General features: G+C 46.9%; 1 protein-coding gene across 23 annotated transcripts in view; it reads left to right on the top strand.

Annotated features, from left to right (window-relative positions):
* The first annotated feature begins 2,181 nt into the window (after nt 1-2,181).
* Nucleotides 2,182-12,795, top strand: part of LOC110526832 (troponin T, fast skeletal muscle isoforms-like) — a 33,447-nt gene continuing 22,833 nt past the window's right edge. For 10 of the 23 annotated variants that reach the window (XR_005039658.1, XM_036963319.1, XM_036963320.1 and 7 more), the window contains exons 1-3: nt 2,183-2,294; nt 6,426-6,464; nt 6,838-6,851. Coding sequence is in view for 22 of the 23 variants with exons in the window: in XM_036963319.1 (XP_036819214.1) it covers nt 2,227-2,294; nt 6,426-6,464; nt 6,838-6,851 (121 nt within the window). In the remaining variant the exon portion in view is untranslated. Of the gene's footprint in view, nt 2,295-6,425; nt 6,465-6,837; nt 6,852-12,795 lie in introns of all 23 variants that reach the window. The other 13 variants (XM_036963329.1, XM_036963326.1, XM_036963330.1 and 10 more) reach the window with 3 other exon arrangements.

Genomic DNA, 12,795 nt, shown 5'->3' with positions numbered 1-12,795 from the left:
TTCTGCTGCTCCTGTTCCTGTTCCTGTTCCTGCTCCTGTTCTTGCTCCTGCTCCTGCTCCTGCTCCTGCTCCTGCTCCTGCTCCTGTTCCTGCTCCTGCTCCTGCTCCTGTTCCTGTTCCTGTTCCTGCTCCAGTTCCTGTTCCTGTTCCTGCTCCTGTTCCTGTTCCTGCTCCTGTTTTTGCTCCTTTTCCTGCTCCTGTTCTTGCTCCTGTTCCTGTTCCTGTTGCTGTTCCTGCTCCTGCTCCTGCTCCTGTTCCTGTTCCTGTTCCTGTTCCTGTTCCTGCTCCTGCTCCTGCTCTGCTGCTCTTGTTCCTTCTCCTGCTCCTGTTCTGCTGCTCCTGTTCCTGCTCCTGTTCCTGTTCTTATTCCTGCTCCTGTTCCTGTTCTACACAACAACCCCTAGAGTGTGGTGTTGTGTAGAGAGGAAGGAGGGAGTTCCATATGATAGGCCGGCATGTCGGTGGGTGTGGTGTTGTGTAGAGAGGAAGGAGGGAGTTCCATATGATAGGCCGGCATGTCGGTGGGTGTGGTGTTGTGTAGAGAGGAAGGAGGGAGTTCCATATGATAGGCCGGCATGTCAGTGGGTGTGTCTTCTTCTCTCTGAGGCCGTGATCAACTTTGTGAAAGGGTGCAGCAGCATGGTTGAGTACTATGCAGGTGCCCTGTCATGTAAACAGGTAAACAAATACAAATGAATATGAAAACACATCACATGAATATGTAAATTATGTAACATGCATATGTATACATATGCAAATCGGGTTACCAACAACAAATTAATAAGAAAATATATACACCATTTTTTTAAACATGCATGTAGACACAGTATAAATATACAAAAGATGTCAGAAGATAAGTTACACAGAAATGAATAAAGTTGTCAAAGCACACATCATTTCATCACAATGCCTCCCAAAACATCCAATACCTGATATTATAACGTCTGGAGGACATGAAGTACACAGAACACTACAGGTACAGTATATCTAATACCTGATATTATAGCGTCTGGAGGACATGAAGTACACAGAATACTACAGATACAGTATATCTAATACCTGATATTATAGCGTCTGGAGGACATGAAGTACACAGAATACTACAGATACAGTATATCTAATACCTGATATTATAACGTCTGGAGGACATGAAGTACACAGAATAGTACAGATACAGTATATCTAATACCTGATATTATAACGTCTGGAAGACATGAAGTACACAGAATAGTACAGATACAGTATATCTAATACCTGATATTATAACGTCTGGAAGACATGAAGTACACAGAATAGTACAGATACAGTATATCTAATACCTGATATTATAACGTCTGGAAGACATGAAGTACACAGAACACTACAGGTACAGTATATATAATACCTGATATTATAATGTCTGGTAGACATGAAGTACACAGGACACTACAGGTACAGTATATCTAATACCTGATATTATAACGTCTGGAAGACATGAAGTACACAGAATAGTACAGATACAGTATATCTAATACCTGATATTATAACGTCTGGAAGACATGAAGTACACAGGACACTATAGGTACAGTATATATAATACCTGATATTATAATGTCTGGTAGACATGAAGTACACAGGACACTACAGGTACAGTATATCTAATACCTGATATTATAACGTCTGGTAGACATGAAGTACACAGAACACTACAGGTACAGTATATCCAATAACTTGATCAAAATGCTAGAAGGTGTAACATAATAACTGACTGGTTTGTAGTCTGTAAAGTACACCGCCCTCTCCTCTCCTATCCCATGACTGGACTCAGTAATGACAGAATGACTGACAGACTGACTGACTGACTGACTGACTGACTGTGTATTCCTGCTGGTAGAACACACAGGGGGACATTGTCCGCGTTCCAAGCCGCTGATGTATAACCCTCCAGACTCCAGCAGGTTATGCCCACTGGGATCCCCATTACTCACCCTATCAGTTCTGCTGCTGCTCACGACAAATATAGATATAAATATAGCATCTCAGCTGCTTCTTTTCCACAACCAGAACCCCACTCCTTCTCTTATCCCTCCTTACCCCCCCGCCAACTCCCCACCTTCATCCATCTCCTTATTGAGGGTGTTAAGATGCCGCAGGCCCCCCCTCGACTCCCCTACCTCACACTGTCAGACCCCAGCCAATGAGCAGCTTGACCAGATCAAATATCACTATAACACAAGGACTTATTTGATGAGAAGAGTTACAGCCAGTCTCCCCATCCGTCGCCAAGGAGTCTCACTTCTTTCAACTTTTCTGAGGTAAGAAAGAAAGATAGATAGAAAGACAAAGGGTTGGAGAAACACAACAATCAACCGTTTAAGAGTGATTGATTCCTGTGTTTATTATAGAGTGTTTGTTAATATTCCTGGGCAGGTACGTGCCACTGATACAGAGAGACAGACAGAGATGGATAAAGAGACAGTGATTTACGAGTCCAGGAAGAAGAACCAGTCTCTCCTACTGTCACAGCAGTACATTTACCATAGGAGAATCTATATCCTACTAATGTATAGAGCTGGAGTCTAGGAAGAGGAAGTGGTCTCTCCCACTGTCACAGTAGTACATTTACCATAGGAGAATCTATAGCCTACTAACGTATGGAGCTGGAGTCTAGGAAGAGGAAGTGGTCTCTCCTACTCCACAGTAGTACATTTACCATAGGAGAATCTATAGCCTACTAACGTATGGAGCTGGAGTCTAGGAAGAGGAAGTGGTCTCTCCTACTCCACAGTAGTACATTTACCATAGGAGAATCTATAGCCTACTAACGTATGGAGCTGGAGTCTAGGAAGAGGAAGTGGTCTCTCCCACTGTCACAGTAGATTTACCATAAGTTAATCTATATCCTACTAATGTATAGAACTGGAGTCTAAGAAGAGGAAGTGGTCTCTCCTACTGTCACAGTAGATTTACCATAGGAGAATCTATATCCTACTAACGTATGGAGCTGGTACTAACTGCTGGTTGTAATCTAAGCTGCTCCAGCCAGACTGCTGGGGGCATCTGAGCCCAGATGTTGGACTGTGGGACACGTCTCACAATTGCAAAACATTTTAAACATCTCTAACCTTCATCTCTAAACATCTCTAATCATCTCTCTAATCATCTCTGAAACACTGAAATAGTTCAGTTTCTTCTGTTTGGAGTTTGGTAGCATATCATTTTTAAGACAACAATTTTCATTAGACAACTTTAAATGGTTTAAATTGACCGAAAGAGAAAATAGATTGAGTCAATGCTTTCTAGATACAGATAGGTCAATACAATACTTGTTTTCAAGGTGTTTTTATGTGTTTTGTGTGGACAATCCCTGGATGCTAAATCAAATCGAAAATGTTTTTGTCACTTGGTTTATAAACAGGTGTAGACTAACAGTGAAATGCTGATGGGCCCTTCCCAACAACGTAGAGAGAAACAACAGGTGTAGACTAACAGTGAAATGCTGACAGGCCCTTCCTAACAACGTAGAGAGAAACAACAGGTGTAGACTAACAGTGAAATGCTGATGGGCCCTTCCCAACAACGTAGAGAGAAACAACAGGTGTAGACTAACAGTGAAAAGCTGACGGACCCTTCCCAACAACGTAGAGAGAAACAACAGGTGTAGACTAACAGTGAAATGCTTTCTGACGGGCCCTTCCCAACAACGTAGAGAGAAACAACAGGTGTAGACTCACAGTGAAATGCTTACTGACGGGCCCTTCCCAACAACGTAGAGAGAAACAACAGGTGTAGACTAACAGTGAAATGCTTTCTGACGGGCCCTTCCCAACAACGTAGAGAGAAACAACAGGTGTAGACTCACAGTGAAATGCTTACTGACGGGCCCTTCCCAACAACGTAGAGAGAGAAACAACAGGAGTAGACTAACAGTGAAATGCTGATGCAACGTAGAGAGAAACAACAGGTGTAGACTAACAGTGAAATGCTGATGGGCCCTTCCCAACAACGTAGAGAGAAACAACAGGTGTAGACTAACAGTGAAATGCTTTCTGACGGGCCCTTCCCAACAACGTAGAGAGAAACAACAGGTGTAGACTCACAGTGAAATGCTTACTGACGGGCCCTTCCCAACAACGTAGAGAGAGAAAAATAGAAAAATAATAACACAAAGAATAAATACTAAATGAGTAACGATAACTTGGCTATATACACCGGGTAACAGTACCAAGTCAATGTGCAGGGGTAAGAGGTCATGGAGGTAGATGTGTGCATACTGTATAGGTAGGGGTAAAGTAACTAGGCAACAGGATAGATAATAAACAATAACAGCGGCGTATTTGATGAGTCAAAAGGGTCAATGCAGACAGTCCAGGTAGCTGTTTGGTTGACTATTTAACTAACTAGGTCTTATGGCAGAGAGAACAGTCTATGACCTGGGTGGCCGGAGTCTTTGACAATTTTTAGGGCCATTCTCTGACGGGCCATTCTCTGGTATAGGGCCATTCTCTGACGTCCGGTATAAAGGTCCTGGATGGCAGGATGCTCGACCCCAGTGATGTACTGGGCCGAACGTACCTCCTTCTGTAGCGCCTTACGGTCGGTCGTATGCCAATCAGTTGCCACACCAGGCGGTGATGCAGCTAATCAGGATCCTCTCAATGGTGCTGCTGTGGAACATTTTGAGGACCTGAGGGTCCATCAAGAAGTGGGTCCTTAGCTTAGTGTGATGAGCTTGGAGGACACTACGGTGTTGAACGTTGATCTGCAGTCAATGAACAGCGTTCTCACATACGTGTTCCTCTTGTTCAGATGGAAGAAGGCAGTGTGGAGGGCAATAGAGATCGAGTCGTCTGTGGATCTGTTTGGGGGGGGGCGGTATGCGAATTGGAGTGGGTCCAAGGGTGTCTGGGATGATGATGTTGACGTGAGCCATGCAAAAAGCCTTTTTCAAAGCATTTCATGATTCCAGATGTGAGTGCTACGGGGCGATAGTCCATTTAGACAGGTCACCATTGCTATAGAGCAGTACAGTGTTTTCTATCAGGTTCAAACAGCTATGGAGATACAGCTGCTCTGAGTGTTCTAGACTGAGGGTTATGGGTCAAAGGTTACATCCCTTAGGGCCTCCCGGGTGGCGTAGTGGTCTAAGGCTGTGCCGCCAGAGACTCTGGGGTCGAGCCCAGGCTCTGTCGCAGCCGACCTCGACCAGGAGGTCCATGGGGCGCAAACCCAAGGAAATCTTCAAATGGGCAAACACACACACACAGACACACACACACACAAAATAGGATAGATTTTCAACCAAATGTTTTTATATAGTTTTAGTGTTAGTCTGGTGGAGGCGCGTCGTCATCGTCAACCAGTCTTTAATATCACAAGTTAACCAAACGAACCACAAAGGGTCAACCGAATGGTCTTGTCGACCCCCCAACCAATCAGGAAGGATCCTCAGACCTCTCCTTACCATCATCACTTATTCCTTCTTTGTTGTGATGAATGACTACGATGCCCAGATATGGAGAAGAGGAGAGGGTGGATTTGGGAGCTATGTGGACAGAGAAGGTCTCAGCTGAGTCGGGGTAATAAGATCCTAAAGGACTAAGCCTGAAGGACATCTGCAGCTGTCTTGGACCACTAGGTGTGAAAGAACCCTCTTAGGACACTTTATATATATCCGAAAGGATTAGAAATGAGAGTTCTTCCCCGTCCTGTACAGCCGAGGGCTTCAGAGACCTGAAGGAGGATGAGGAGATGTGTTAGCGTGTCGTCTTTACTACATGACACTAAGTTGTCCTTCCATTGCACCTTAGGGAAGTTTTAACCTACAAATGATGTCAAAAGTTGTTGGAAGGATGTGAATGAAGAGGATATAACTTACCTCAGCAGTGTGTCGGTTAAGGCAGCCCCCCCCCCTTCCTCGCACCTCTCTGATTCAGAGGGGTTGAATGAGGAAGACAACTGACTAGGTATACCCCCCCCCCCCCCCCTTCCCCGCACCTCTCTGATTCAGAGGGGTTGAATGAGGAAGACAACTGACTAGGTATACCCCCCCCCCCCCCCTTCCCCGCACCTCTCTGATTCAGAGGGGTTGGGTTAAATGGGGAAGACACCATTTCAGTTGAATACATTCAGTTGTACAGCTGACTAGGTATCCCCCCCCCCCCCCCTTTCCCCTTCCTTGTATTACCCAGGTATCCCCCTTTACAACTGACTAGGTTTCCCCCCCCCCCCCCTTTCCTTGTATTACCCAGGTATCCCCCCCCCCCTCCCCTTTCCTTGTATTACCCAGGTATCCCCCCCCCCCTTTCCTTGTATTACCCAGGTATCCCCCCCCCCTTTCCTTGTATTACCCAGGTATTCTCCTTCAGATGAAAGGGGGGAAAACATCCTACAATATATAATATATAATACATTTAAATGAAGAAACCTTCCTGCTTTTCTTCCAGGTGTAAATCCACCGTCACCATGTCTGACACTGAGGAAGTGTAAGTATTCCCATTTTATCATTCATTTTATTCCTTTCATTTTAATTTAGTTTCATTTATTTTATGATTGAGGATTTAATTTCCTTGTTAGCCTCATTAGCTACCAAATAGTTTGCAACTAACTAAATGTATTACGTTTTGGTGCTGTCAGTGGGACTGAGACATTTACAACCTGACCACTGGGTATCATGTTAGTAAATCATTGCAGTTGGAGTGAAACAGGATAGACATGAGGTTTATCGGTGGTGACATTAAAGTTTTAGTTAATGCAGGTAGGAATGGCGATTTCTATTACTGAAGAGAGCAGTTGGACTGATAACTCTAAGTTAAATGAGCCGATTGATGTTAACTGTATACTGTTGTTATTTTTCAGTGATCAGATCGAGGGTAAGTGGAAAAATTAACAATATTACGTTGAAAGAATCTACTCTTACTTTAATGATCAGTGATACGTATCTCCACATGTCATTAAACAAGGTGGAGTTGAGGCCTTCTGTACAACAGCTTCCTCTATTCTTAGAGCTGTGTCTCCCCCAACTGGGTTCCCGAAGAACAGACAGATGGTGTCCATTCTCAACCCGTCTGTCCTCAACTCTGTGTTTACTTTATAATCATGTAAAGATACTGTTGTTAAGCCTGAACTCTTTTACACTGTGTATCAGCAGTTGTGATATTAATTAAATCGTTCTTCTAACCTTCTAAAAGGGTTGAAGTCTGTCTATTTCTGTGCAGGTTTGGCTTCACTCAGTGAAAGATAATGTTAACATCAAAGACTATATCATTAGATTTGAGTTTCAGGTACATATTGTCAGGCAATGGGGTCCGCAATACAGGCCCATTAATTCTGGCAATTGTCTTTTACCTGAGGAAGTAAGACAATCATCTTTTGCCATTTTGTCATTACTCCTGACAGTATGTCAAAATCAGGTACTGTATTCCGTCCTCCTAGACTGGACCCAGCCCTAGATGATGGTATACTGTCCTCCTAGACTGGACACAGCCCTAGATGATGGTATACTGTCCTCCTAGACTGGACCCAGCCCTAGATGATGGTATACTGTCCTCCTAGACTGGACACAGCCCTAGATGATGGTATACTGTCCTCCTAGACTGGACCCAGCCCTAGATGATGGTATACTGTCCTCCTAGACTGGACCCAGCCCTAGATGATGGTATACTGTCCTCCTAGAATGGACCCAGCCCTAGATGATGGTATACTGTCCTCCTAGACTGGACCCAGCCCTAGATGATGGTATACTGTCCTCCTAGACTGGACACAGCCCTAGATGATGGTATACTGTCCTCCTAGACTGGACCCAGCCCTAGATGATGGTATACTGTCCTCCTAGACTGGACCCAGCCCTAGATGATGGTATACTGTCCTCCTAGACTGGACCCAGCCCTAGATGATGGTATACCGTCCTCCTAGACAGGATACAGCCCTAGATGATGGTATACTGTCCTCCTAGACTGGACCCAGCCCTAGATGATGGTATACTGTCCTCCTAGACTGGACCCAGCCCTAGATGATGGTATACTGTCCTCCTAGACTGGACCCAGCCCTAGATGATGGTATACTGTCCTCCTAGACTGGATACAGCCCTAGATGATGGTATACTGTCCTCCTAGACTGGACCCAGCCCTAGATGATGGTATACTGTCCTCCTAGACTGGACACAGCCCTAGATGATGGTATACTGTCCTCCTAGACTGGACCCAGCCCTAGATGATGGTATACTGTCCTCCTAGACTGGACCCAGCCCTATATGATGGTATACTGTCCTCCTAGACTGGACCCAGCCCTAGATGATGGTATACTGTCCTCCTAGACTGGACCCAGCCCTAGATGATGGTATACTGTCCTCCTAGACTGGACCCAGCCCTAGATGATGGTATACTGTCCTCCTAGAATGGACCCAGCCCTAGATGATGGTATACTGTCCTCCTAGACAGGATACAGCCCTAGATGATGGTATACTGTCCTCCTAGACAGGACCCAGCCCTAGATGATGGTATTCCGTCCTCCTAGACTGGACACAGCCCTAGATGATGGTATACTGTCCTCCTAGACTGGACCCAGCCCTAGATGATGGTATACTGTCCTCCTAGACTGAACCCAGCCCTAGATGATGGTATACTGTCCTCCTAGACTGGACCCAGCCCTAGATGATGGTATACTGTCCTCCTAGACTGGACCCAGCCCTAGATGATGGTATACCGTCCTCCTAGACTGGACCCAGCCCTATATGATGGTATACTGTCCTCCTAGACTGGACCCAGCCCTAGATGATGGTATACTGTCCTCCTAGACTGGACCCAGCCCTAGATGATGGTATTCCGTCCTCCTAGACTGGAACCAGCCCTAGATGATGGTATACTGTCCTCATAGACTGGACCCAGCCCTAGATGATGGTATACTGTCCTCCTAGACTGGACCCAGCCCTAGATGATGGTATTCCGTCCTCCTAGACTGGACCCAGCCCTAGATGATGGTATTCCGTCCTCCTAGACTGGACACAGCCCTATATGATGGTATACTGTCCTCCTAGACTGGACCCAGCCCTAGATGATGGTATTCCGTCCTCCTAGACTGGACCCAGCCCTAGATGATGGTATACTGTCCTCCTAGACTGGACCCAGCCCTAGATGATGGTATACTGTCCTCCTAGACTGGACCCAGCCCTAGATGATGGTATACTGTCCTCCTAGACTGGACCCAGCCCTAGATGATGGTATACTGTCCTCCTAGAATGGACCCAGCCCTAGATGATGGTATTCCGTCCTCCTAGACTGGACACAGCCCTAGATGATGGTATACTGTCCTCCTAGACTGGACCCAGCCCTAGATGATGGTATACTGTCCTCCTAGACTGGACCCAGCCCTAGATGATGGTATACTGTCCTCCTAGACTGGACACAGCCCTAGATGATGGTATACTGTCCTCCTAGACTGGACCCAGCCCTAGATGATGGTATACTGTCCTCCTAGACTGGACCCAGCCCTAGATGATGGTATACTGTCCTGTCCTCCTAGACTGGACCCAGCCCTAGATGATGGTATACTGTCCTCCTAGACTGGACCCAGCCCTAGATGATGGTATACTGTCCTCCTAGACTGGACCCAGCCCTAGATGATGGTATACTGTCCTCCTAGACTGGACCCAGCCCTAGATGATGGTATACTGTCCTCCTAGACAGGACACACCCCTAGATGATGGTATACTGTCCTCCTAGACTGGACCCAGCCCTAGATGATGGTATACTGTCCTCCTAGACTGGATACAGCCCTAGATGATGGTATACTGTCCTCCTAGAATGGACCCAGCCCTAGATGATGGTATACTGTCCTCCTAGACAGGACCCAGCCCTAGATGATGGTATTCAGTCCTCCTAGACTGGACCCAGCCCTAGATGATGGTATACTGTCCTCCTAGACTGGACCCAGCCCTAGATGATGGTATACTGTCCTCCTAGACTGGATACAGCCGTAGATGATGGTATACTGTCCTCCTAGACTGGATACAGCCCTAGATGATGGTATACTGTCCTCCTAGACTGAACCCAGCCCTAGATGATGGTATACTGTCCTCCAAGACAGGACCCAGCCCTAGATGATGGTATTCCGTCCTCCTAGACTGGATACAGCCCTAGATGATGGTATACTGTCCTCCTAGACTGGATACAGCCCTAGATGATGGTATACTGTCCTCCTAGACTGGACCTAGCCCTAGATGATGGTATACTGTCCTCCTAGACAGGACCCAGCCCTAGATGATGGTATTCAGTCCTCCTAGACTGGACCCAGTCCTAGATGATGGTATACTGTCCTCCTAGACTGGACCCAGCCCTAGATGATGGTATACTGTCCTCCTAGACTGGACCCAGCCCTAGATGATGGTATACTGTCCTCCTAGACTGGATACAGCCGTAGATGATGGTATACTGTCCTCCTAGACTGGATACAGCCCTAGATGATGGTATACTGTCCTCCTAGACTGAACCCAGCCCTAGATGATGGTATACTGTCCTCCAAGACAGGACCCAGCCCTAGATGATGGTATTCCGTCCTCCTAGACTGGATACAGCCCTAGATGATGGTATACTGTCCTCCTAGACTGGATACAGCCCTAGATGATGGTATACTGTCCTCCTAGACTGGACCTAGCCCTAGATGATGGTATACTGTCCTCCTAGACAGGACCCAGCCCTAGATGATGGTATTCCGTCCTCCTAGACTGGACCCAGCCCTAGATGATGGTATACTGTCCTCCTAGACTGGACCCAGCCCTAGATGATGGTAAACTGTCCTCCTAGACTGGACCCAGCCCTAGATGATGGTATACTGTCCTCCTAGACAGGACACACCCCTAGATGATGGTATACTGTCCTCCTAGACTGGACCCAGCCCTAGATGATGGTATACTGTCCTCCTAGACTGGATACAGCCCTAGATGATGGTATACTGTCCTCCTAGAATGGACCCAGCCCTAGATGATGGTATACTGTCCTCCTAGACAGGACCCAGCCCTAGATGATGGTATTCAGTCCTCCTAGACTGGACCCAGCCCTAGATGATGGTATACTGTCCTCCTAGACTGGACCCAGCCCTAGATGATGGTATACTGTCCTCCTAGACTGGATACAGCCGTAGATGATGGTATACTGTCCTCCTAGACTGGATACAGCCCTAGATGATGGTATACTGTCCTCCTAGACTGAACCCAGCCCTAGATGATGGTATACTGGCCTCCAAGACAGGACCCAGCCCTAGATGATGGTATTCCGTCCTCCTAGACTGGATACAGCCCTAGATGATGGTATACTGTCCTCCTAGACTGGATACAGCCCTAGATGATGGTATACTGTCCTCCTAGACTGGACCTAGCCCTAGATGATGGTATACTGTCCTCCTAGACAGGACCCAGCCCTAGATGATGGTATTCCGTCCTCCTAGACTGGACCCAGCCCTAGATGATGGTATACTGTCCTCCTAGACTGGACCCAGCCCTAGATGATGGTAAACTGTCCTCCTAGACTGGATACAGCCCTAGATGATGGTATACTGTCCTCCTAGACTGGATACAGCCCTAGATGATGGAATACTGTCCTCCTAGACTGGACCCAGCCCTAGATGATGGTATACTGTCCTCCTAGACAGGACCCAGCCCTAGATGATGGTATTCCGTCCTCCTAGACTGGACACAGCCCTAGATGATGGTATACTGTCCTCCTAGACTGGACCCAGCCCTAGATGATGGTATACTGTCCTCCTAGACTGGACCCAGCCCTAGATGATGGTATACTGTCCTCCTAGACTGGATACAGCCCTAGATGATGGTATACTGTCCTCCTAGACAGGACACACCCCTAGATGATGGTATACTGTCCTCCTAGACAGGACCCAGCCCTAGATGATGGTATACTGTCCTCCTAGACTGGATACAGCCCTAGATGATGGTATACTGTCCTCCTAGACTGGACCCAGCCCTAGATGATGGTATACTGTCCTCCTAGACAGGACCCAGCCCTAGATGATGGTATTCCGTCCTCCTAGACTGGACCCAGCCCTAGATGATGGTATACTGTCCTCCTAGACTGGACCCAGCCCTAGATGATGGTATACTGTCCTCCTAGACTGGATACAGCCCTAGATGATGGTATACTGTCCTCCTAGACTGGATACAGCCCTAGATGATGGTATACTGTCCTCCTAGACTGAACCCAGCCCTAGATGATGTTATACTGTCCTGTCCTCCTAGACAGGACCCAGCCCTAGATGATGGTATTCTGTCCTCCTAGACTGGACACAGCCCTAGATGATGGTATACTGTCCTCCTAGACTGGACCCAGCCCTAGATGATGGTATACTGTCCTCCTAGACTGGACCCAGCCCTAGATGATGGTATACTGTCCTCCTAGACTGGATACAGCCCTAGATGATGGTATACTGTCCTCCTAGACTGGACCCAGCCCTAGATGATGGTATACTGTCCTCCTAGACTGGACCCAGCCCTAGATGATGGTATACTGTCCTCCTAGACTGGACCCAGCCCTAGATGATGGTATACTGTCCTCCTAGACTGGACCCAGCCCTAGATGATGGTATACTGTCCTCCTAGACTGGACCCAGCCCTAGATGATGGTATACTGTCCTCCTAGACTGGATACAACCCTAGATGATGGTATACTGTCCTCCTAGACTGGATACAACCCTAGATGATAGTATACTGTCCTCCTAGACTGGACCCAGCCCTAGATGATGGTATACTGTCCTCCTAGACAGGATACAGCCCTAGATGATGGTATACTGTCCTCCTAGACTGGATACAGC

Source organism: Oncorhynchus mykiss, chromosome 26, assembly GCF_013265735.2.
Source record: "Oncorhynchus mykiss isolate Arlee chromosome 26, USDA_OmykA_1.1, whole genome shotgun sequence".
NCBI lineage: Eukaryota > Metazoa > Chordata > Actinopteri > Salmoniformes > Salmonidae > Oncorhynchus > Oncorhynchus mykiss.
This window is presented reverse-complemented; position numbering and strand designations above follow the sequence as displayed.